The following is a 25987-nucleotide window of genomic DNA, read 5'->3' as shown; positions in this document are numbered from 1 at the left end:
TGTGTACCTTTATCTCTCCGGCCCCCTGGTTATTACTGACTGTGTTTTTATGCTATCACCTAGGCATCTGGCACTGGGAAGATTGTAAGTCTAGGTTCTGTTAATCCCACTGATTGAGACTAAGACCACTACCACAGTTTGTAGCCAAATTTGAAGCAAGCTTTAATTGATATTGGCCAGTGGATGAGCTCTGGCCAGGTCCATAATGCAGGTTCTGGGAAAATGGCCCCAATTCAAGCTGTGCAGTGGTTTAAGTATTTTCCATAAGGGCCAGTCAGGGGCAAGCCTAATCCTGATGTGTTTCCTGCCTGTGAACCTTCCACCCACATGTGATCAAGCCCATAAGGTACAGATGGGTAAAACAAACTTGTTTAGGGGAGCAAAAACATGTGGCTTGTTATCTCCCATAAACAATAGCCTCCACTATTTCAGGAACTATGTGTCTTTGGGCAAGAGGCTTGCGGATCAGAGGAATTTTTGTTTCATGAGGCATAGTATTTAAAACTTAAAATTCAGCTTTGGCTCTCACAGTGCTGATATATGTCTTGTCTTTGTTGGGTGGGTGTTTTGTTCCTTGGTTTCTGATTCTTATCTGGTTCCTGGGAGAATATGCTGGCTCTGTGTTGCCTGTAGGAAAATCCTCTATGGTCCACAATAGATGTGAACACTGGGGACTCCTCTCAGGGTCTGGGGGGAAGCTCTATCACATCGCTCTTTTGTACAGAGACTCAAGCTGTGGACACATTGCACCCATGGATTCTCAAGTCTGGCTTGGAGGGATGATGAGGGGCATGGGTGTACGGGGCAAAGTGTGAGCTTCAGTTTGCTCTGTGGTGGGTCCTGAGTGCCCTGCAGCCTTGTTCTGCAGAAGTGTTCAGTACATCTTTGATGATGAGTGAGGGAGTAGATGAGCCAGTCTCAGGGAGTGTGTGACTGAGGTCTTTTCTGGAGGCAGCAGGATTCACCTACCACCTCTACCATCCCTTGAGTATGGTGGGCCAGATAAACCCCACCCAGAACTGCTCCTGATAGCAGCTCCAATGACTTGGTGGTGGATAGCCCAGGCTACAGACCCCAATCAGGGGAGCCTTAGGGTCTGGCTGAAGTCTGTCAGGATTTGGTCTTAGGGAGCAGAGAGCTAGATGTGGCCCAGCTGGAGATGGATGGAGAATGGATAGAACCAGATAGGGGGACAAATGGAACAGGGCAGTTAGGCTGCAGAACTGGCTGTTGGGATCAGTGGGAGGCCACAGGTCAGCAAAGCAGAAGGTTGTGTGGGGCAGTGTGTGTGGGAGAATGGAAGCATAAAAGGAAGTCTTTGGGGGTGGCCTTTTGTATTTTTAATGATTGAGACAAAAGATGTCTGAAACTGCAGATTCTGGACAGACTATTTGTGCTTGACCAGCCGAGACTGGAACTTGACCTCAGCTAGGGCCTGCTTAGCCAGCCCCTGAAGAGCAGGCTCAGCTGGGGAGATTGCTGAACCTGGGATGGGGAGAAAGCAGGGCGGCCAGCTTTAGGAGGCTTACTCTGGAAGCTTCTGAGGAGTTGGCACTGTTCTGTTGATTTGAACAGGTTCCTGGGCCTCTCTCCTTTCTGTCACAAGCCTGAGCTAGACACCGAGGCTGCCACAGTTTAGCAGTGCCCTCCCCCACCCTGAGTTACTTTGCTTTGTGAGAGGTCAGGATGATATCCTGGCATTAGTGGCCACCCACACTGAGGCACTCAGAGTCATATAAGCTGTTTCCTGGTGGGAGATGGCACATCCTGGCCTACTGCGTCGCCCGGGCCTCTGGGAGAATGAAGGTGATACTTCTGACTGCTGCTCTTCCTGCTTTGGTCTCTTTGCCCTGGGTCCAAGCAGTGTGGCTGGGAAGGCTGGATCCTAAGCAGGTAACAGCTTTCTTGGGCAGCAGGTCCTAGGGCTAGGCCCCACCTTGGAGGCTTCATAGCTTTTGGATCCCCAAGAATCAATTTGGATAAGCATGGACGGAGGGAGTTAGACTGCATGAAGGGTGTTGGAGTTCTTTGACTGTGCTTTGAGGGAGGACAGCCGAGTGTCTCAGCTGATGCTTCCTCTAGCTCACTGGGCCTTGGTACATCCTGGCTGTGGCCTCCCGCGCAAAGGACTTCATGGAGAAGGACATGAAGAATGCGGAAGGTGTTGTGGTGACTCTTACTCCAGACAACAAGTTGAGAATTCAGTCCTCTAGGCACGGGTGAGTAGGCAACCCTTGAGCTGGGTGACTCTGTTTTAGCTTCCTCAGCAGGAGCACCTTCACTGGAGGGGCTGCAGGCTTCGTCCATCTGGTTCGGGTAGAGGACTGGACTCTGCAGACCTACTCTGGATACATGGTTGGTTCTGTGTGCTCCCCACTCCCCTGTGCTCCCCAGGTTAGTCTCCTCTTTTCCCTGAGCTCTTCAGAGTGGCATGCTCCTGCATCTGTTTTGCTTTCTTCTTTTCTGTAGAGGACTCTGCTCTGACTCAGCCATTTCTGCCATCCTATTAAATCTGTATTTCTGGCCTCCAACTGCATGACTTGATACTCCTTTGTTCTCGGTGGCTTGCCTGGCCCTGGTCAGTATGCAGCCCCTTTTTCTCTGTGAGTCTTTGGAGCCTGTGGAAGTTGGTTCATGCATTTGGTCCTCAGGGCCAATGGCTTGGCCTCAGGAAGGAGGTCACCAAGGTCTCATGCCAGTCTGGCCTGTGGGATCAAGTGAAGTACCACACAGCCGTCTCTGAGGCAACTGGAGGGAGTCAGGGGAAAGTGGAATGAATGTCTCTTAAATGCGTCGCGTTTGGTTTGGCAGGCTGGTTGCTTAGCGAGGACCCGAGCCCCCGAGACAGACTGGGGCCCAGAGAAAGCCTCTCTCTCTTCCTGAGTTGTCTCCAGTCTGCTCGAAGGACGTGGCAGGACCTCTGTCACCCAAGGGCCTGGGAGGACATGGGGACAGAGTGGTCTCGGTTAAGGTGTACCTTCCATGTAGCTTTTATGAACACCAGACCACATATCTGGCCAAATGGCTCAGCAGCATATGGATGGTGGGCTCCTGTGAGTCCAGCAGGCTGTCACTCCAGCAGAACAGCACACTCATGGGCGTCTGAGGAGTCTTGGGCCTACACGGGGTTGGGTGGGTCTCAGGGGAATCGAGGAGTAGTCTGTATTTCATTAGTGCCTTGTTGCTGGACTTTGAACTATATTGGGTGATTAAAAACCAGAGTCTCTAAAGGCAGGCAGCTGAATCCTGCTTTCACCCTGTCTCTGCCAGCCAGGGCTTGGGCCTTGTGACTGCTGTTTTGTAGAGTTCATTGTTACCCTGTGTCATAGCAGTCATTCCCACCTGTACACAATTCCATCTTCCCAAACTGAAACTTTGCCCACATGTGACAGCATTCCATCACTGTGGCAAATTTGTAAGGATGGAAGGTTTGCCTAGGCCCATGAGTCTCAATCCTTGGGTACCCACTGATCCTGTTGCTTTGAGACTATGGTAGCTCAGTACAGCATGGAAGAGAACACATGGTGGAGAAGGCAGCTCACTTCACGGTGCTAGAAGAGAGAGAGAAGAGAAAGAAGGAGGAAAAGGAGAAAGAGGAGGAGGAGGAGGAGGAGGAGGAGGAGGAGGAGGAGGAGGAGGAGCGTCATCTCAACATCCCTTTGAAGGACACATCTCCAGTGGCCAAACTTCCTTCCACCAGGCTCTACCTCTTCCCTCAGATATGGAGACATCAAACTTTCAACAGGCCTGTGGGGACACTCCAGATCGAGTAGCACTGGATCCCCATCCCCACCCCAGCCAAGGACACTCCCTCTGTGCTTCCTGTCTTCCCATCCAGGGATGGGAGACCCCAGAGAAATGTTCCTATAGAGCCCGTCCTGTTGCGATTGGGTGTTTTCCTTAGCCCACATCCTCCAGGTCTACCCTTTCCATCTTGGCTAGGTGACACCCCACTATGTGTGTTTCTTCTCCATTGTCCCCTGATGGGATAGTGCAGCTGTTAGGAGCCAGCCTCTGCTTTCAGTTCTTTTGGGCCAGGAGTGGGATCCCAGGCCACATGGCAACCTCACAGTTAACCCAGAAGTGCCCTTGGTTCCCTTACAGAGTGTGGTCCTTCCTTCTCTTAGCCAGTGTTACACACGGTCACTTAGGTGGCCTCCACCTTCTGCACTAGAAATGTGGAGACCATGAGCCTTGGTACGTTGGCTTCTTAGAGCAGAGGGTTTATTCTAGAACTGGCAGTTCTTTGTCATCTGCTGTCTGCATATAGTTCTGACCTCGGCTCCTCTCATAAAGCCCACGCTGTAGATGAGGATGATGTTGGACTCCTGACCTCACAGTGCTGGGATTGGAGGTATATAGGTGTTTCACCACATCTGACTAGTGTTTCTGACACTAAGAGCCACAAATGTGTAGATGGCAATGTTTCCCTCCCAGTGAGCTCTCTTTAAATATTCTGTATATTTTCCTCTAGAAAGTTTCTTACTGGTTTGTCAGAAGGGGAAATTTTAGCAATTAGTCTGTGATAAAAACTAGTTATGCCAGGTGATGGCAGTACACACCTTTAATCCCAGCACTGGGGGGGGGGGCAGAGGCAGGCAGATCTCTGAGTTTGAGGCCAGCCTGGTCTACAGAGCGAGTTCCAGGACAGCCAGGGCTACACAGAGAAATTGTCTCAAAAAACCAAACCAAAACACACAAAAAACAAAACAAAGCACCCCCAAAAAACAAAGCAAAAGACCAAACTAGTTACAGACATACTTCCCATTTTGTTTTTCTGATGTTGGAGTTTTTTTTTTTTTTTTTAAATGTATGTGTGTGAATATTTTGCCTGCATGCATGTTTGTGTACCATGTGCATGCCTGGTGTACACAAGGGTCAGAAAAGAGCGTCAGATCCCTTGACAGTGGAATTACAAATGGTTGTGAGCTACCATGTGAGTACTGGGAACCAAAGCTGGGTCCTCCGCAAGACCAGCAAGTGCTCTTAACTGCCGGGCCATTTCTCCAGGCCCGAGGGGACCTTTTTTCCATGAAGTGCTTTTTAGTTCTGCACTGTATGTACACCAGCCTTTGCTTCTGAGGGTTCTGGGTGCTATGGCGTTGAGGCGGGGAGAGGTGCTCCTTTCTCTTTCTGTCTCTGGAAGTCTTGAATCTTTGGTACTCCAGGATTTTGGCTGGGGCAAAAATGTGAGGTGCACTCAGGTAGCTGTGCAGCCCCACGTGGCTCATGACTTTTGTCATAGGTACGTGTCTGGGTACGTTTTCTTTGTTTCTTAACTTCTTATTCTGTTCCTTTGATCTCTGTATTTACCCAGACCTTGATGTGGCTTTTGGGCGTGTCTCCTCGTCTGCTGGACCAGCTTCTGCTGCTTTTCTTTCGGAAGCCCAGCATCTGCCCCTGTGGTGTCTTGTTCCCAGCTGTCTTTGCAGACACTTGCTATGCCTAACAGACCCCGCTGCGTTTCTCTTGCATTTGCTCCCCTCAGAGGCTGACTCCTCGGGGACTTCTGGGTAGTGTCTTCTCACCTGAATCACAGGCTGCTGTCTCTTGAGCCTCAGCACCCAACAGTGTGGATCCCTTGGGAAATGAAGGGGGTGATACGTGCTTCTCAGGCCCCAGGGTGGGTTTTCTGGGTAACCCAGGCATCATGAAAGAGGTGAGCCCCCTTTGAGGCCTTCCCCTCCGGTGGCCCACGTGTGAGTCTTAGAAGCTTTCCTCCTATTGCTTCCTAGGCCAGATGGGTGTCGTCAGAGCACTGTGGAGCTGCGGAAGCAAGATTCCCGATGGGCGTTTGAGAACCCCTGTGAGTGTGACGTCACTGGGACCGCCTCACAAATCACCATGAAGACAGCCCCTGTGTGTTCCCAGGCTGCAGTTGGTAGAGCCAGGCCTGGCAGAAGGAGACCATTCTGCTCCAGAGCCCTTGGCCTAGCACTGTGTGCCATTAAAAGATCTGACAGTCGGGACCCTGGGGTCAATCCTCAAGGGAGAGAGGTTCCTGAATGGAGGTCTTAGACCTCATATTCTCCACCCTCGTGTGCCCAGATGCCTGTGGGGGTCCTAATCTCAATCCCTGGCTCCTTCATGAGTTCAGGGGGCAGGGTGGCTGGTTAGTAGCATTCTACCCCCATAGGGTGGGCCTGGGAAGGTGTGACCCACTTGCTCTTCAGTCTCCCCAGGCTGAGCTGGGGCAAACACTCCTCTGTCTATCTGTCTACCAGCATCTAAGAACTCCTTCTTGCTGGCACAGTGTAGGGGTCAGGGACCTGGGGACAGCTTGAGACCTCTGCTGAGGTTGGATAGGGTCTGGTCCTGAATCTTAACTCCCCATCTTAACTGCCAGTCCCGGTTCCATGTCTGGATGGCATGATGGCCCGGTCCCCCTTGCTGCCCTGGGATCTTGCGTTTGCTCTCTAGCTCTTGGTATACTGGATTATCGGGTACTGGGCACGAACTTCAAGGACTATGCTGTCATCTTCACACAGCTGGAATTTGGGGATGAGGCCTTCAACACAGTGGAGTTGTACAGTAAGTGGGGACAGGCAAGGTTGCTCAGGGTCCCTGGTGCCCCCAGACACAGGTACTCTGTGTCCTAGCAGGGAGCCTACAGGGACAAGCCCCAGGCACCCTGAGGTTGGCTAGGAATTGGGGTAAAGAAAGGGGCAGGGGACACAGCCACGCTCTCCGCACTCTGACCATCTCTCAGAAACTGCTCCTTTGTGTCCAGGTCGGACAGAGATGGCCAGCCAGGAGGCCATGCAGCTGTTCACCAAATGGAGCCAGGGTCTGGGCTTCCTGTCCCGTCAGCAGGCCCAGCTGCAGAAGGACTGTGAGTGTTACTGGTACTGGCCACCGGGAGCACAGGCAGTTCTGACACACAGGGAGTGGCTGGATTGGTGGAGGTGATTCCCGCTTTTACTGGTTTATGGGTGCTTCAAGGGATCACCCATGCCTGTCATAGTCAGCCCCCTCAGGAAGAGGCTTGTGGGTAGGGTCCTGGGAGCTGCTACAGTTCTCACAACTGGCTTGGTTCTTACAGTCACGTGTGCACACAAGATCCTCCAGGTAGGCCACCTTTTCACGAATCACATCTCCCTGTGGAGCCTGGGACTGAGGGTGGAGCCCCTTCAAAGCCTGTGTAGCTCGTGACTCTGCTGGTGGGAAGGTCACCGAAGGTGAGGATGATGGCTGTCATGAGCCCCACCCCAACTCTTGCCCTGGTTTTCAGTGAGTGCCACACCTGGGAGAAAGTACCACAGCATCCTAACATCCTGGTGGAGGTGGGCAGGCGCTGTCTTTGCTCAGTGGCTGGTTGGTTCTCTGCTCTCCTAAGCTCAGGCTTGGGTTGAAAATAAAGTGATTTCACAAGTAAACCTGCCACAGTGTGTCTTCTCTGGGGGTGGGATGGTCCCCTGTGCTGAGGGAGAGGACCTCTCCAGAGAACAGACCATGGAACCACAGAGCCAGCTTGGGAACAAAAGAATTTGATGCACTAATGTCCCTTGCCAGAGTTCTTGAGCCTGAAGCCAGGGCTGGTGGCTTTTCACTGGGGACAGGATGTAGCCACTAGAATGGCAAAAGCTGAGGTGCCTGGGCTAGACAAGAGCTATGTGAGTAGGTCAGGAAGCTATGAAGGCAGCCGCTGGACCGTCAGAATCCACGGATGGGGGCCAACCACCTGTGCACTGCCTAGTAGGAAGGAACACTGAGTTGCAAAGTAGGAGAGCCCAGATAGCATCTGCCAACAGCCTAGCGGGAGGGGCAGTTAGCATCCACAGGCCGCCTGCAGCAGGACACAGAATTCACAGACTGTCTAGCGGGGCAGGGGAGAGGTCAGTATCTGTGAACTTCCCAGCAGGGAGATGCAGGGCTCTAGATCTTCTTTCTCTGCCTAGGCTCTGGCTGCTGGCTGGGGGTGGACATGGTGGATGATGGTGGAATTCCCAAAGGTCTGAGCCTGCAGGCCCTCACTACAAATAGGGTATCTAGTCAGGAAATGGCAGAATGATATCATCTATTGGAAAGTAACATGGGAGAAGAGGGGGTCAAAGCTTGGGTACATGTGAGTACTCTCTCTCTCTCTCTCTCTCTCTCTCTCTCTCTCCTGGCCTGGTCATCAGCAGCTCCTCAGGCACTATAAATAGTCTTAGGTAGGGAGCTCCAAAGTTCATGCCTACTGTCTCCCTCTCTCTTGTCTGCACACCTGCCCAAGAGGCTAGTCCCAGAGACACCCTAGGCTTCTGCCTCTCACCTTTGGCTAGGGTTGAGAGTCCCAGGCCCCCAGTGCTAGGTGAGACAGCCCAGGCCGCAGTAGCATGCAGATGTGTGGGTCTCTAGCCCCTCAGTGGTGAGGAATGTGAGGACCAGCCTCCATATGGCCTCTGAGAAGGTGTCAGTGTCCATCTTCAGGGGTCGCCCAGGCAGGCAGTGGCTGCTGTAACCAACAGTGACCAGGCTGAAGCCCTCAGAAGGAGGGGCGGAGCTTGAAGCCACACCTGCCCACTTCTTACCCCGCCCATCCCAGCAGCCTGAGGCTCCCGGGTGGGTCTGACATCACAACCAGGCAGACGTGGCAAGATACGGGTTTATCCTTAGAGCTGCCCCTCCTAAGGATGAAGCTGGAGTCGGCCCTGGCCATAGTCCTAGTTCTGGCTGTGGCGTCCTGGACACAGGAGTTTTTCCCTAAGGAGGCCCACACTCTCAACTGGGGCAAGGTAAGCCACGTGCCCCACTTGGTACCTTCATCAGGTACTAGGGTTACAGGGTGCCTAGACCAGTTAGGACTAGAACTCCAGCTGTGGGACCATCTGGGCTAATGTCCCCAGCAGGAGGGCAGAACGGTATCTATTGGGTCCAGCTGTGTTGGTTACCTGTCCTCTCCCACCACCGCCCCAGCCCTGGGACCCTTTAGATACCTCTGCAAAGGAGTGGAGAGCTGCAAGAAGAGCAGGGTGGAGGACCAAGCACTAGACGAGTCCTGAAGCAGAAGGTTCCAGGTGGGGTGGCGGTGGGCACAGTGGCCAGGTGGACAATGTGGGTAGCATGCACAAGCACAGGGTTATGAGGAGCAAGGAGTGTGCAGCAGGGAAGAGCTGGTGGCTATCGGCTCAGGCACAAGTGGAAGGGGACAGGCTGGGCACCGGTGTCACAGGGAGGCCAAGAGGGAAGGAGCCTCTGAGGTGGGTAGGGTGGGAATGGCCCAGGCTTAGCCTCCTGGCAGCTGATCAGCTAAGCCCCGGCTCCTCTTGGCCCAGGACAGGGTAGCGCCCACTTGCGTGGTGTGGCAGCTCCAACACTGTCCTCCCCCAATGCCCCTGCAGTTTTCAGGCTTCTGGTACATTATTGCCATCGCCACAGACACCCAGGGGTTCTTGCCGGCTAGAGACAAGAGGAAGCTGGGAGCAGCTGTGGTGAAGGTGCACAGAACAGGCCGCCAGCTCAAGGTGGTCATCGCCTTCAGCCGGTGAGCGGCTAGGGTGTGCCATTGGTCCCGGTACACCTTTGCAGACTGGCCAGGGACACCTTTCTCTCTGGAAAGAAGGAGTCCTCAGGAAGCAGAGTGGAGTCCTGGAGGAAACAGACCCGTCAGATGGTTTCACGACCTCTCCCTCCCCTAAAACCCAGAGGGTGATTTTGGGTGAAATGCCTGGCATTAGGGAGGGAGTGTTGGGCCTCTCAGCTCTGGGTGGGCCTTTGCCCAAATGAGAAGATTCCTACCCAAAGTGGTCACCTTGGCCCCTGACCCCCCAATCCCTAGGCTCTAGGGGCAGAGGGTGAGCAGAGCTGGAGAAGTTGGTGGTGGAAGGTGGCCCTCTGGCTGCAGCTCACAGTACCTGTCCCCCAGGCCTCGGGGATGCTGGTCCATGGAGGTGACCCTGAAGAAGGACAGAAAGAAACCTGTGTTCAGGAATACCTGTGAGTAGGATGCCTGGGCCATGGAAAACTGAGCATGTGGCAGGCAGGCCAGACCCTGAGGATGGGTGAGCAGGGTGGCTGTGGTCCCAGAGTGGGCCTGGGAGGTGAGGTCAGTGAGAAGAGACCATGCTGGGCTGGCTGATGTGTTGGGCACTGGGTTCTGTACTGTGGGTGGGCATGGATCCAGGCACCAGTGACTACTGGTACTTCTCTTGCAGTGAAGGGGATAAAGGGTTTCCATGTGCTGTCCACTGACTACACGTACGGCCTGGTATACCTCCGCTTGGGGCGTGGGGCCAACAACTACAAGAGCCTGCTGCTCTTCAGTGAGTACTGTGCACAGCGACCTCTTTGCGTGCCAGAGCCGTGCTGGTGGAGGGCTTAGGGACCAGAGACATAGAGACACAGAGGTGAGGGAGGGTGAGGGAAGACAAGGCTGGAAGGTGAGGCTGGCTGACTGGGAGGGAGGATGGTTGATGAAGGGTGCTCTGAGGAGGGCTGTGGCGGCAGAGCTTGCTGTGTGTAGGGTTGGAGGCGGCAGCAGCGGAGCTGAGTGGAGACCCTCACCAGGAGGGGTCTAGATGTGGGGGCTGCCGTAGAGGACAGTGAGAGTATTGGGGTGCTGCCCGAGAGGAGTTTGAGATGTGGGCTGTGAGTTCTGAGCTCTGGGAAATGGAGGGTTAGGATGAGGTGGCTGGATTCAGTGGGAACAAAGGGCAATGTTAGGGAAAGTATTGGGGAGGGTGGATGGAAGTGATGTGGTGAGGAGGAGGGCCGTCAAGCCTGGGCTGCAGACAGGGGTCTGTGGGAAGAGCAGAGGAAAGGCGTGTTGAGAATGTAGCAGGCCTGGACATGCCCAGGGGGTGGCTGGAGTGGATTACAGGGACAGAGGAGACTTCCAAGTGTCCACTGGCTGCAGAGTGACCCCATCTCCTAGCTTTGGAAATGGGGCACAGGCACAGAATGACAGTGAGTAGGAGCATGGGAGATAGGGTGCAGCCCTCCAAATGTCATATGAGCATCCCTGCTGCTGTGATTCTGTCCCCAATTCAGACAGACAGAACATCTCTAGCTTCCTGAGTCTGCGAGAATTCCTGGACAAGTGTGATACTCTGCAGCTCACCAAGCAGGCCACCATCCTTCCGAAAGACGGTACCTCATGGCCTCAGGCTTTTATTCTCCTGCCCTCATGGTGTCCCATTAGACAGCTGGTCCATGTAGGAGATGTGCATGCATGTGCATGTGTGAGTGGGGCCATGTTGTCTGCAAAGTCAACTGTGAAGATGCCCAAATGTTCCCATCCCCCCTGGACCTGGGGGGTTCCTGTGAGCATTGGGTGCGCAGTGTCCCATGCAGACAGCGATGGCTCCTAGAACATACCGACTCCAGCCAATACTCTCAGTGGAGGCTCCACCCTTTTTAGAGCCCAGGGCAGCCAGGACCAGGACCCTCATATGGATTCCCGACAGAGGGAGCAGCAAGGCCTCTCAGTACCTTTGTTCTTGCCCACAGATTCCTGTGCACACACCATCCTGCCGTGACAGCCAGCCACCCTCTGCTCATCCCTTTGACTTGAGAGTCTTCCTGAGCCTGGGAATGTTGTTCCAGATGGTGACTGTGACATTCAGAGGTATTCCGTGACTGACTGACTGCACAGAGCCTGGGCTGTGATGGCTGCTTGCATCCTCCAATCCCAGCAAACTTCCACTGGCTGTGCTCACGGCTTTCTCTTTGGTCCACCTGCCCGGGCAGTGTCCTGGGCTCCATTGGAGGCCAAGTCTGGCGCTCACCATCACTTCACCCTGGGGAGGCCAAGCACAGACCACAGGCTCATCACACTCCCATTTTTTCCCTTTCTTTTAAAATGGGTTTCTTTATTTTTGGGGCTAGAGAGATGGCTCAGTGGTTAACAGTACACATTGCAAAGAACTCAAGTTTAGTCTCCAGCATCCATATTGAGTGGCTCACAAATGCCTGTAACTCCAGCTCCATGGGATCCAGCAACCTCTTCTGGCCTTTGTGGGCCCTGCACACACATGCACAACCTGCCCACATATACATATAATTAAAAATAAAAACATTTTTAAAGTTTTTATTTTCATATATCCTTTTTTTGTTTTATTGTTTTGTTTTGTTTTTCGAGACAGGGTTTTTTCTGTGTAACAGCAGCTCTGGCTGTACTGGAAGTCCTTTGTAGACCAGGCTGGCCTTGAACTCACAGAGATCTGCCTACTTCTGCCTCCCAAGTGCTGGGTGCCCAGCAGCGGTCATACAGTAGTTCTAATTTCTGGTTTTAGGAATGTCCATGCTGACCTCTTTAACCTCTGACAACTCAGCCATGTTTCGTTACAAGGAGCAAGGACAGCAGGAGCTCCTCATTAGGAGGCCTCCTGGGCTGACTCACCTGCTCGCTGGGTCAGCTTTCTGCTTTTCATGTAACCAGCATCACTGGCTTTCCCTCCTTGTGGGTCTCTCTCCTCCAGTCCCAGGCACGAGCATCTTCTTCTGTGGCCTCCTCACACCAGCAGGCTTCCAGCACCAAAGCAACTGAGCAGTCTTGTGTTGTCGATTTTCACTTCAAACCTACCATGTCGCCATGTGAGCAAAATGTTGGCACACTGACTCGGTTCTCTCCTTTCATGATGTGGGCCCTAGGACTCAGGTCATTGGGCTTAGCAGCAAGGATCTTTATTTACTGAGCCACCCCTCTGGCCTTCTAATACTGGCATTTGGAAGGAGCAAAATTACAGCAAGAATGAGTTCCACCCTCCAGGAAATTCTCAGACGTGCCTCTAGGTCTTGCTGCTGACACTCAAAGACCATAGTCTGCCTCTGCCATTACAAGTGGCTTCGGTTTGTTGGGATGGGACATGCCATGCCTTCCGGAACATGCTGCTTGGGGAAGTCGGGCCTCTTTCATTTAGCTGTGATGCTCTGAGAGCCCATGCTGATGAGCACATGGCCAGTTTTTCTTTCTAGTACTGGCTGCTGGGTGTTACCAGGCTGGACACACAGTTAAGTCACACGGAGCCATCGAGGTGTTGCAGAGCAGGACTGCATTAGGGTTATTTTGCCTCCGTTGCTGGTGGTTCTCACTGGCTACCCTGTCATCCAGGTGTGGGGACTGGGACAGAATCTGACTGTCTCCAATGGTCTGGAGGCTCGCTCTGTGATTGACTGCGTTTACTTAAACATTTTTGGCAAGAATAACCAATAGCAAGTGACCTGTGACCAGCCATGTCAATTGGCACAGGATTCTGTTTGTGATGTTCACAGTCACGAGGCTTCTCCCTTGTAAGACACTTGCTCTCTGTGCTTTTCAGTTCATTACCTGTGTGTGTTCTGGTCACCGGCCTTTTGACTCCAGGGCAGTTAGACAAGATTTCTGGCTTCTGAATGAAAACAGAAGCCCAGGAGCCCAGACTCAGAGAAAGGCAGTTGATGTCAGGCACAGCTCCACTATTTCCTGGGAAGGATCTAAAACTCACATGTGGTGAAAGGGTAGCAGCTGACATTGGGCATGGACCTATACCCCTCCTGGGAAGGACCCAGGAGTTAAGTATGGTGGGGTCCTGAGCACCTCTCTAAGTTTTAGGTCCAGGAATGCCATAGGAAGCTGAGCTTAGGGTCCCATCTCTTCCTCTGATACTTTTGGTCCTTAATGATAGAGGCAGAGTGAAGGACAGCCCTGCCCTGCCATCTGGCCTTAAAGACCTCTAGATTGTTGTTAAATCGAGGTGGGTAAGACTATCTTTACTAGGGGCCTCAGACTCCCAGGACAGATGCTTTCTACTGCTGGGCCCTTCCAGTGGTGGGGAAGGAAGGAGAGAAAGGAGGAGGAGGGGAAGAAAAGGGGGGGATGGGTGAGGAGAAGGGGTGAGGCAAAGAAGGGAGAGGAGGGGGAGCAGAAGGGGAGGAGGGGAAGGAGGAGGGGGAGGAGAAGGGAAGGAGGACGGGAGAAGGAGGGGAGGAGGGGAGGAGGAGGGGAGGAGGAGGAGGGGAGGAGGGGGAGGAGGGGGAGGAGGAGGGGAGAAGAGGAGGGGAGGAGGGGGAGGAGAGGGAGGAGGAGGGGAGAAGAGGAGATGTTGGAAAGAGGGAACCATGGAAGGTCCCAGAGGGTAGGCATGAGTCAGTCAGTAGGTCCGGATGCCTACATATGCCCCCCAGGGTAGACTCAGAATCTATCCCTCTGCCTTTGAAGGTAGCCTCCTTCGGAGCAGCCGGCTGGATGTGGGCAGAGTTGGTTCCAAGTCCCATAGAGCCAGCCTTGCACATCCTTATGCTGTTTGCCACAGCCAGGCCTGGATCTCATGTGAGCCCGGTAAGGTTAGGTCTACCTCAGGGTCCTGGGAAGGGCTCACAGCCACTGTGGCCTCAGCAGCATTTCCGTTGCCATTTCTCTGGCTCAGGTCCCAGAGGCAGTGGCAGAGCTGGGTTCTCCCTGCAGTGTGTGCTGTGGCTGGAGAGCCATGCATTGTCAGGCCACAGGTGAGTCCATGGATGAGCATCTGTATTCATAATCCCAGACCACATGCTGCCTGTTACTGCAGAGATGGGAATTGAATCCTTAGGCTGTGGTTTATTCGGAGAGACCAAGAGGTTGTCAAATGAAGTGGGCATGCTGGAGGAACGCTAGACTCCGTGGACTTGATGTGTGTGCCCTCCAGACCTTGAGAGGAAACACAGGAAGGGGAAAGCAACCGCATCATAAAGCTCAGAGACAAGGCTGGCCACCTAGACAGAAGGACAAGATTTTGGAGTGAGTATTGCCCCCGTCCTGATGACAGATAGCTCAGACAAGGCAGTGCCCCCTGGCTTCCTTGATTGCCAGCTTTTGGAGTAAAGCACAATTTAGAGCACCCGTTACTGTCCCTGCTCATTGAGTTATTGCATTCCAGTGACACATATAGATGAACCTATGCTTGATTGTAACATGACCAATGACAGGAGAGGGGCACAGGAAGCTCTCAGGTGTCCCTCAGTGTCCACGTGAAGCTCTGGCTTGCAGTGGGATAATGAGGAGAAGGACCCTTTGGGAGGTTTCTGTTGGATGAGGCTGAGAAGATGGGTTCTTATGATAAGAATGAATCCTGCCACATGGAGACATGGTAAGCCAACACCCTGCCAACCGGGAGGAGACTTTCTTCAGAATTCCATCATATGTAAACCCCCTTGGACTATCACCTCCAGAACTTTGAGACACAATGCTGTTTAGCCCTCTATCTGGGACCCTTGGCTCCCAGCTGATGAATCTACATACATGAACCCACCTTAAACATGCAAATTCAGCTTTTCCTGGGGGTCCAGTCTCTGAGGGGAGAACACTCTTGGACAGTGTTGCCCCACTGGCCATTCTGAGTGTGTGTGGGATGATGAAAACCCTTCCTGCGGGAAGGCGGAGGAACTTAGGCTGACAGAGAGAGCCTCACTCACAGGTCTGGACACTGTGTTCTGATGGAGGAGGCATAATGACTCTGCTCGGTGCCAGAGACAACCTTTATTTTGAGCTCAGCCCACAGGTCCAGGGCCTCCGGGATCTCTTCCTGCTTCCTAGATCAGTGTGTCCCCCTGATTCCCACCCCCACCACCTCACGTCTGCTTTTCTGAGTGAGAAGCTAGACAGACTAGTCTCTGTTTCTTGAAAGCCCTGGTTGGGGTTTCTGCATTTCTTTTTGTAGTTAAGCCACAGGACAGGAGCAGGTCTCATTGACTTCTGCAGAAATAGGTATAAAAGTGAGTGGCCACAGACAGCCACTGACAAGTTTGTGCACACATACACAGCAGTGCATGCATGTTCATGGGTGCATCGCACCCTGACAAACAGCTGCATTTGAACATATGATTTATTTGCAGAGAATGCAGAGCCTCATGTTAACACATGCTCTAGCATATATAAAGAACACACCCCATTTTGTGCATAGAGCACACTCACAGTGGATCACATACCTGCATACACACTCCAGATATATGCATGTATGCAGAATTTACATATGTGCACCTGGACACCTACACAGGCACATGTATATACACGGTAACCATGCATGCATGATCTATATGCATATATGTATATATAATACACATATTCATTCACATGCATACATATTCATCCATACATGTATATGCATGCATATAAATGCCCATACACTCCTGTTTGCCCTATCTCTAGCAGAGTCTGCCATGTTAGCTTGCAATGGAGGAGGGGCTGTCCAGTGCCCCTGCCCTTTTCATAAAGATTAGATGTCTGGAAGGTTCTGTTTTCCAATTACAATCAACACTCTGTTGGATTGTGGGGGTCTAGGTTGGGGTAGCAGGTAATAGGGAGCATCTTGGTGTTCAGTGGCCCAGAGCTACAGGCTTGGTCTGTCTTCCTCTAGTCCCAGAAGGTCTCTATATGGGCCCAGGTACCAAGGAGACCTAAGTATTTGATGGTCCAGTGACTTTGACACCATCTGTTAGGAAACATTCCTCCTCTTTGCTAAGGGGGATGCCTGACAGTTACACAGAGCCAGAAACAGGCTGAGGAGCCTCAAAGGAGGAAGCCTGATGGTGCCACATGCTGCTGGCCGTGTCAGAGGAGCAGCAGATGGTAGTTGACTTCAGGGTGTCAGCCCACCAGGAGGAAAATCCCTGATGGGTGAATCTCGGCTAGACAAGGCCCCACGACCACAGACCCCAGAATGTCTTTTGCTTCTGCTGTGCCTTCACATGTTGGCTTCTGCCATCTTTCTCTGGTGTCTGGCGTGGTGTGAATGAGTGTGGGGAGATCCCCACTGCCTGTGATGTGGTGTGTTTATCTCATGGAAACATTTTGCTTTACTGGGAATTTTTAAAAAAAGATTTATTTATTTATTTATTTATTTGTTTATTTATCTATTTATTTATTTATTTATTTATTTATTTATTATGTACAGAGAGGGCGCCAGATCTCATTACAGATGGTTGTGAGCTACAATGTGGGTGCTGGGAATTGAACTCAGGACCTTTGGAAGAGCAGTCGGTGTTCTTAACCTCTGAGTTAACCTTTACTGGGCATTTTTACCTGTGGATTATTGTGAAGATGATTTCTTCCTAAACTGTACTGTCTAATTGATAATAATAATGTTAGTTTAAATAGTTTTGATGATATAAAATAAAACAAGGAAGTGTCACACAGCTAGAATATGAGTTTCTTTTCTTTTTTTAAATAATTTTTTTATTTAAAATTTTTCCTTTCGTTTTATATACCAACCCTTGTTCCCCTCCCTCCTCTCCCCCCCCCCACCTACCCCCATCCCACCCATGAGTTTCTACTGAGGAGCTGTATAGCCTGTGGCTTAGGTTAATGATTCAGAAAACCATTTGAGTCCCAGTAGCCCAGCTAGTTTAAATTCTTCTACTGTTAATGGGAGATGTGTTCACAGGTTTTGGAGTGCATCAGTGCTGGAAAAAAGCTTTGAAAATAACTTAAAGTTAGATAAAGATATTTTGTTAAATAGCTTTGAGGTGAAAAACCAAAGACAATCTAAAGTTTTAGAAAGGCACATAGCTGAGTGAGGAACTCTTTAAGGTCAGGGAACAAGAACAAAGCAGCCCAATTATCACTAGCTGATGTACTTTCCTTGCTAGGGTTGGTTGATGACCAAAGGTGAAGATTAATTCCTTGTACCCATTTCTGCCCTCAATTTCCTGATATAAAAAACTACTGATGAGTGGGTGTGCATCCTAAAGATTGAAAGTAGAGCTGACTGATTGTTTTTCATATATAAAAGTTTAGGTTTGTGATTCCTTTGAGATTCCTTATAAGATTACTTTTCTAGATAACTAATAAAGTGGTTGGTCCTTTCTTTTTAACTGCAATATGCAGCCTGCCAAACAAAAGAACTGGCTGAGGAAAAATACCCTCTGCTTGCTCATATTCTGTTAACCTGTAACAAGTTACTTAGATGTGAATGTACGTGGGTTCTTGGGATGGCTTTGTTTTAATCATGTAAAGGAAATGAAAAACATGGTTTACCTGTATTCATTATAATCATTCATTTGAAAAATAGAATGTAACCACAATGTAATTCATAGATTGCCTGAAAGACTTTGTTGGGGTAAACAAGTTGTAGAGAAGAAGTATACAGTAGGAGAATAAAGAAATCATTGGGGCCGGAGAGATGGCTCAGATGTTAAGAGCACTGCTTGCTCTTCCAGAGGTCCTGAGTTCAATTCCCAGCAACCACATGGTGGCTCACAACCATCTGTAATGAGATCTGGCGCCCTCTTCTGGCCTGCAGGGATATATGCAGACAGAACACTGTATACATAATAGTTAAATCTTAAAAAAAAAAAAAAAAGAAAAAGAAAAAAAGAAAAGAAAGAAAGAGAGCGTGTGTGTCTTTTTCCCTAACCCTGGACTCTGTGTATTTCCCTTTGAGCCCTGCGATGCTGGAGGCTGCCCCCGCCCTGACCCAGGCAGTGGTAGTCACAGATCTGGGGATGAGGTGTTAACTGTCAGGGGCATGAACCAGAGTGACTTGACCAGCCACTGCAGGGGGTCCCGGGCTGCAGAAGTAACCCTTAATACCTGGGTTGTTCCAAACAAAAGAATGCACACCTACAGACTCTCAGGCAATCACTGGGTCCCAGGACTGCGTTCAGTTGTAGGGTTCTAGGGAAGTCCTTTGGGCTTCTCCCAACTTCTAGTGATGTTAGCAGGGTCCTCTTGCCAGGGTTATGTGGAGACTTCCTGGGTGCGCAATGACCTTGAGCAGGCAATGCAGACTGACAGCCTTTCCGCACCTGCACTTCTGGAGCTTTCAGGGCTGATTCATTTGTCTCCTAGGAATGCACTCCCTGGAAGGCAACCACACCCAGCTGAGGGTTTTAATTCTTGGAGTAGGAAGTTTAGGTGCAGTTTTGGAAATGACCACTGGGGGGGGCATCACTGTCTACAGTGCTCAATGGATCAAGAGGAATCAGGGAAGAGCCCTTAGGGACATTCTGTGTATCTGCCTCACTCAAAGGGACCTTTATCTCTAGCATTCCAGAGTAGGGTAGGCCTCTTACAAGTGGGAGGCCGCTCCTGGCATGTACACAAAGGCTGTGTGCCATTGTTCAGGGCCGGAGCCGAAAGGAGGGATGTGGCCTTGGGGTCCTCAGGGACAAAGGCTACCAGGAATCACCCATACTTAAATGTCAACCGTTGAATTGATGTATGAATGCACTGGGTTTACTATGGTGAGGTAATTTTTGGTTTTGTTTGTAAACATTTACAGGTGGATCTTCAAGTTCATGTTAGTTAACATAGTGAGCAACCACATTGCTGTCAAGACCCTGGAGAAATGGAGACCCTCAGACTTTATGTGTGGAACTGCGAGATGGTACAGTCACTGTCCAAGCAATCTTCCAGCTCTCCAAATGTCAGGATGGAGAGGAATCCTGCAACCGGACAGGCAAGTCTGTACCTAGGAGCATGGATACTGAGAACGGACGTCCACATGAAAATGGGTCTGTGAAGGTCCACAGTAGCATGGTGGAATCTGTGCTGATGTCTGTTCACTGAAGAGCAGACAGATGCATGAAAACCTAGAAGTGAAGATCCGCAGTTGCACGTTTCCTAATACTCTCATGATGCAGTCCCTGCTTGTCAGCTGAAGAGCAGATGAACACACGTGGTCTGATCTTTGACAGCGGGAAGGGGAGGGTTTCACTGAGTTACAGAAAGGAATGGAGTTCTGACACACGCTAAACATTTGTAGGTCTAGAAAATGCTCAGGGCAGGAAGCCAGTCAGAGGAGCCACAGCTCTGTGACAGAGCACACACAGCTGGAGGAACCTGGCAGCCAGAGCTGCAGGCTATGAACCAGCTTTTCTTCACAAGAAGGCGAAGCCAGCTGTATGAATGACTCTCCAGAGATTGCAGAGCATGGAATAATTGTATGATACCCACTTCTCTGTGGAAGAGCCAAGCCAGTGGGAGCCAGGATGGCATGGATATGACATTGGCTCTCTAAAGGTACAGATAACTGTGTAATGGAGACTCACTTCCCTGTGGAAGGGCCAAGCCAGTGGGAGCCAAAATGACACAGATCCGAGGCTAGCTTTCATGGAAAGCACTGCACGATTGCTTGGGTTAGGACTTCCACAGGGTGATGAGCGTGTCTTTTGCTGATGTTTGAAAGGTCAGTTGCTACAGCTTTAAAGACACATCCTGTTGCCTTGTCATGGCTCCTTACTCAGGGCTGGAGTTGGCAGTGGTACTGCCTATGATGGGTAGGTGGCCATTCTGAGCTCCACATGACTCTCCCTGACTCCTCACTATCCTGCACCTCCCTTTCCACGACATCCACATCCCCCTAATTGTCATGGTACAGCTATCCTCTGACACACAGCCTCCATACAAGGCACTGCCTGCCTCACAAGCTTAGCCTACAGCCCGAGCCTCTGCTCTGTGGGCTGGAATCTAGGTATTGGGCCAGCTTTTGTGATGTCATGCTGGACCTGAATGTTTCCTGACTCTATTCAAGGGTCCCCAGGGTGGGCTTCTCTCACAGGTCTTCCTCTGGGGTTCTCAGACATCCCCCATTTGTTTCTCTGGCCAGCACCAGCAGCACAGACAGAGGGACAGGTCACTGTATATCAGTCAGAGCCTCCTTGGAGCTGGGAGTGGGGTAGGTGTGTCATTACTAGTGTGGACACTGGTCTGCGTTGGAGGAAAGAGGGAGAAATAGGTGGTGGGAAGCCACCAACAATGCCACCATCAGCCATAATAGACCCTGCTTTTGCCTACTTATACTATCCCAATGTTCACATCTTCCCACACACTTCTGTTGTACTTAACTCACAGGTCTGCACGATGCTTGGGGAACCTAACAGAGGACATAGCACATGTGAGAAGAACCTCATGCAACCTTCTTTCAATAGTTGATAGGACTGTTAGGCTGAAGCTCCATCTTCCTGCTCACCCACTTCATCTTCAAAGTGAGGACATTGGGAACCCCAGGGAGGAGATTTGGACTCATAGTGTGTATTTATCATTAAGGGAGGCTTTTTCCTTCCCACTGGCTCATGGGAGTTGGATGGCCAAGCCCATCAGGGCCCTACATTGAGCCCATGGGGAGCCTGCCCATGGCTTTCAGATCCTGCACCTCCCCTTCTTGGGAGCAACTTTCCAGAACAAGGGGGTGGAGTGGCTGTGAGGAGTTCCAGCATGGGTGGCCCAGGGTGAGGCAGGCAAAGCTGCAGGCAGACCATGTCCATGGACATCAGTTAGCATCCAAATGCACAGTACACAGGTTGGGCAACCTCCAGTCATGTTCCTGTTCATGTGACATTTGCTGTGACATGGACCAAGGTGTCCTACAAAGTGTCCTGTATGCAGGTAAGCAAGGCCTGGGAGGAACTGAAGGAGAAAGCCACGTGGTCAATTCAACCTTTCCCTAGGTGTGGCCTCCCCTGCACAGAGGACCATCTGGGAGTGGTCCTGGCCCAAGAGGACACAGGCCATGGCAACTTCCCTCCCATCCAACTTCAGGACACTCTGCCTACATTCTATTCCTTCTGACTCCCAGCCTGTGTCATACAGCTCCTGCTGGCCGCTGCTCTTCCCACATCCCAGCTCTGTGCATCTTCCCTCTCTTCTCAGAAGCACATGTCTCTAAATTCTGCTCCTTCCCACTGTCCAGGGAATGAGCTGGCCTAGTTCCTCAGACACCAAGTCCTCCCACTAGGCTTAACTGCACAATAGAGTATTTGTTCCCTTTGCAAAAGTCCATTGCTCACTCAACACATGGCTTATTTGTTGTTTCTTCTCTAGAATCCTATCAGATGATTTTTTCCCCTAATTAATGGGAGCAGGGAATTCACAAAACCCCAAGCTAACAATTTCATGTCATTAGCTGTACTCAGGAGTGTGCAACCACCAATAACTGGTTCGATGGCATTTGACCCCCACAATACAGCCTAGCCTGTGAGTGTTCCTCTCATCCCTGCTCTGGAAATTGACAGTCTTCTTTCTGTCAGAGGAGATGATATAAAATGATGAATAAAAACACATTAGCAATTAGGGAAGTGTAAATCAGCACTACACGTGTATAGCTGTTTCCTCCAAGACTAAGACCTTCTCTCATGCAGGGGAACTCATTAAGACACATGGTGCTAAAGGGGAAGTGAAACAAGAATGCTCTCAGGGAGATGAAGCATCCCATCCTTCAGGGAAGCTCCTTAAGCTCAGGAAATAAACAACTTAGAGGAAGTCCCTGAAACTGACCAGACACACTAGTCTCCTCCTTCCTGGAGCATATATAATCTGCAAGGACTGATGAAAGATACTCTCTGCCAGCCTGGACTGTCAGGAAGAGGCTCAGGTCAACTGAACTACCTAAAAGAACATTCTCCAATCTGTGGAATTGCCTACAAATTATGTACTGTGCTCTAGGTTTCCAGCTTCTGTGAGTTGTCACCTATGCTGGGGTGGGCTTTGGTGATGCAGCTCTCTCTGCATCATTTCTGATCCTGCAAGCAACCCCCTAAAACTCATTGGTTCACCAAGTTGGACTTTGATGAAATCCTTACTCTGACCTGTCACCAGTCCTCTGGGAGGAGTAGACAGTTGTTCATGTTACCTCAGAATAGTGTCACACAACAACATGAAATATCACCTCAGTCCACTGTGATACTTAGAATCAGAGTCATACCACAACCATGAACTGCCTCATGCTGCTGGCATTGGGCCTTCCCACCATAACTGACGGTAGCCCTTCCTAAACTACTAGTCAAAATAAACCGTTCCTCCACTAAATTGCTTTTTGTCTGGTATGTTCTCACAGCAACAAGAGAACTAACTAGTACAGATGCATCAGACACCAAGATGCCATCACAGCAGAGTAGGCTGTACTTCTGTTGGTAGATGCCTGACAAGCATGTACAAAGCTTTGGGTCCAGTCCTCAGAAGTGCACAAATCCAGTGTGATGGTAGACATCTATAATCCCACAATCAGGAAGATAGAAGTAAGATCAGAAGTTCATTGCCATCCTTGGCTACACGCAGCAAGTTCAAGACCAGCCTGGACTACATAAGACAATGTCTGAAAAAAAAATGGCAAGGCATGGTGATTTTAATCCTAACACTCAAGCAGCAGATGCAGGCAGGGGCTAGCTTGATCTACATGGTGAGTTCCAGGCCAGTCAAGTGCTGCATAGTAAGACCCTTCTTTTTATTTTATTTTATTATTTTTTAAATTTTATTATGTATACAGTGTTCTGTCTGCATGTTTCCTGTACACCAGAAGAGGGCATCCGATCTCATTATAGATGGTCATGAGCCACCATGTGGTTGGTGGGAATTGAACTCAGGACCTCTGAAAGAGTAGCCAGTGCTCTTATCCTCTGAGCCATCTCTCCATCCCAAGACCCTTCTTTAAAAAAAAAAAAATCCATCACATTGCTGACATGGTGCAGGCTCCCCTCCAATGACTGAATTAAGGCCACTAAGGCCCTCTAGGATGGATCTGGGATGTTCCTGGAACGACATAGGTTTGAGTCTGGTTGCTCAGATTTCTGTTCTTGGAATGAACCAGGCTAACTCACTGAATTCTGTTTCTGTTTAAATTAACCAGAATTCAATCCTGGTATTTGGGATCCTGATAGTTCTACAAGCTTCTGAGGAAAAAGCAAACCTAGGCTGGAGACATGGCTCAGTGGCTCAGTGCACCTGCTGCTCATATAGAGGAATCAGTGTTGATCCCAGCACCCACAGCACAGCTCAGAACTGTCTGTAACTCCGGCCCAGGGGATCTGATGCCCTCCTCTGGCCTCAGCAGGCACCAGGCACACATGTGGTCCACGGGTACACTTGCAGGCAAAAGACCCATGCAACACAGAAATAAATAAATAAAAATTTAAAAAATCATAAAATAAAATATAAATAAATTTTAAAAATAAAAATAAAAAAAGAAAGCGGGTCTCCCTCAGGGCAGCAGTTCATGGGGACAGACCATTGTGGCTCACGAGGGACAAGAGGAGACTCTGCCAGAAGCACACTGTGCCAGCCATTGCAGCAGAACTTCCCGAGAGGGGAAGAGTTCCTTCATGAAGCAGCCAGGCTGGAGTGGGAACAAGTCCTCAGGCACTCACTGAGGATGGAGAGGTTGATGAGACAAAGAGGTGGAGTACTGTGGTGTGGGGAAGAGGTTGGGGGTGAGAAAAGCAGCCATGAGTCAGCTGTGCACACTTAGAAATGGTCATGGTTCTCTGTGTGACTCACAACCAGAAAAGAGTGGCAGCACCACAGTCCAAACATCAGCCATCAGACACCCACCCAGGCCAAAGAGAGGAACCAGTGACTTCACAGAGGACTGCCAAATCCCTGGGATCAACCTGGGCAAGAGCGGTCAGAGGCGTTGTCTACCGCAGAACTGTCCAACACTTCTAAGTTAGTGTTGCTAAAAATCAACGAGAAGCAAGTAAAACTACAGAGTTTATTCAAGGCTTCTTCAGTGTCAGGAGCAGCTCCAGTCCTCAGAGCAGTAGGGGAGGATTTAGCAATGAAAGGAATGAATTTCTGAACCATGCTGAAGCATGAATGAACCTCAGGGGACAGACACAGCAGACAAGCTGCAGGACTCCATCTACACAAAGTGTCAGCTGCTGGGTGTGGTGGTGCACACCTTTAATCCCAGCACTCAGGAGGCAGAGGCAGGTGGATCTCTGTGAGTTCGAGGCCAACCTGGTCTACATAGTTCCAGGATAGCCTGAGCTGCATAATGAGACCCTATTTCTAACTAACTAACTAACTAACTAACTAACTAACTAACTAACTAACTAAAATTGTCCTCTGGAGAAAGGTCTACTCAAATCCATTGTCCTTTATTTATTAGGTTTATCCATGAATTACCAATGTTTTACTGACATCAAATCCTCATCAGATATATAATTTGCAAGTATTTCTCACAGTCTATATCCTGTCATTTAATTTCATTCACAGAGTCTTTCTTTAAAATATTTATTGTTATTTATTTGTATGTATGTGTGTATCTGTGTGAGTGTATAAGCATACATAAATGCAGCTCCTCTAAGAGGCCAGAAGAGGGTGCCAGATTTCCTGGAGCAGCAGTTATAGGCAGTTAGCTCACCATGCGTGAGCCATCTGATGGTGCTGGGAATGGACTTGTGTCCTCTGGAAGAGAAACAAGTGCTCTGAACTACTGAATCATCTCTCAGCTCCTTTACAGAGTCCCTTGATGACCCCCAGTTGTACACACTGCACATTGATGAAGTCCAATCTGCCTCTTACTCCTTTTGTTTTCTGTCTTGTCAAAGCCATGGTCAGAGGTTTATACTTTCTGTGTATTTTGGTTTTAGCTCCTGCATTCAGGCCAGGCCCATTTTAAGTAAATCTGTACAATAATGTGAGGTCTGAGTTCATTCTTTTGCAAGTGGATGTCAATTGTCCCAGGGCCATATTAAAGCTGTCCTTTTCCTCTTGTGTTTGTGCTCCAATACATAAAAATGATTTTTTAGATTCTTTCCCATTTATTCTTTATTTGGGTGGGTATATAAGTTCATGCCTTGTTCTTCCCTTCTGCCCAGATAGGCAACGTTACATCATTATTCTTGCCTGGATCATTGTGGTTTTTCCAGCTGTTACACTTGCTGCCTCCAATCCATTCTTTTTTTTTTTTTTTTTAGATTTATTTATTTATTATGTATATAGAAGAGGGTGCCAGATATCATTGCAAATGGTTGTGAGCCACCATGCGGGTGCTGGAAATTGAACTGGGGACCTCTGGAAGAGCATTCAGTGTTCTTAACCTCTGAGCCATCTCTCCAGCCCATCCAATCCATTCTTAATATAACACATGGAAGGAATCTTTAGAAATGTGCCACATATTGCTTGTGTCAAAGCCCTCCAGGTCTCCCTGTTTCTCTCAGAGAATATATTCTATGCATCCTTACAGTGGTGGCCCACAGCCAGCCTTGCTGGCCAGGCTCTCTGGTGACCTGGCCTTTGCCCCGTCTTCTCAGGTTTTGTTTGCTGTCGATGTCCTGCCCTCTAATCTGGTTCTGGAAGCAGCCCAGCTCTCTGCCCCAGGTCTGTACCCTGTGT

The 25987-nt window shown here is 50.1% G+C and overlaps 2 protein-coding genes across 2 annotated transcripts; both read left to right on the top strand.

The window, feature by feature from the left end:
- Positions 1-1770: 1770 nt before the first annotated feature.
- Positions 1771-7376, top strand: Lcn6 (lipocalin 6). Its single transcript, XM_036183311.1, has 7 exons — positions 1771-1893; positions 2083-2219; positions 5736-5806; positions 6421-6531; positions 6731-6832; positions 7043-7068; positions 7232-7376. Exons 1-7 carry the CDS (start codon positions 1801-1803, stop codon positions 7232-7234), a joined length of 543 nt encoding a protein of 180 aa, XP_036039204.1. The 5' UTR covers positions 1771-1800; the 3' UTR covers positions 7235-7376.
- A 1239-nt stretch (positions 7377-8615) lies between these two features.
- On the top strand, positions 8616-11459 carry Lcn10 (lipocalin 10). The gene is made up of 6 exons (XM_036183372.1): positions 8616-8717; positions 9324-9466; positions 9848-9918; positions 10137-10244; positions 10972-11070; positions 11431-11459. Exons 1-6 carry the CDS (start codon positions 8616-8618, stop codon positions 11457-11459), a joined length of 552 nt encoding a protein of 183 aa, XP_036039265.1.
- The last annotated feature ends 14528 nt before the right edge of the window (positions 11460-25987 follow it).

This window comes from Onychomys torridus, chromosome 4 (assembly GCF_903995425.1).
Source record: "Onychomys torridus chromosome 4, mOncTor1.1, whole genome shotgun sequence".
NCBI lineage: Eukaryota > Metazoa > Chordata > Mammalia > Rodentia > Cricetidae > Onychomys > Onychomys torridus.
Note: the sequence above shows the minus strand (reverse complement) of the source record. Positions and strands in the feature narration are given on the sequence as shown.

Coding starts and splice junctions, on each gene's coding strand:
- Lcn6 (XM_036183311.1), top strand. CDS start 1,801: ATGAAGGTGATACTTCTGACTGCTGCTCTTCCTGCTTTGGTCTCTTTG. Junction 5,807..6,420: donor ATGGGCGTTTGAGAACCCCT/GTGAGTGTGACG, acceptor TTTGCTCTCTAG/CTCTTGGTATACTGGATTAT. Junction 6,833..7,042: donor GGCCCAGCTGCAGAAGGACT/GTGAGTGTTACT, acceptor TGGTTCTTACAG/TCACGTGTGCACACAAGATC.
- Lcn10 (XM_036183372.1), top strand. CDS start 8,616: ATGAAGCTGGAGTCGGCCCTGGCCATAGTCCTAGTTCTGGCTGTGGCG. Junction 9,467..9,847: donor GTGGTCATCGCCTTCAGCCG/GTGAGCGGCTAG, acceptor CCTGTCCCCCAG/GCCTCGGGGATGCTGGTCCA. Junction 11,071..11,430: donor CACCATCCTTCCGAAAGACG/GTACCTCATGGC, acceptor TCTTGCCCACAG/ATTCCTGTGCACACACCATC.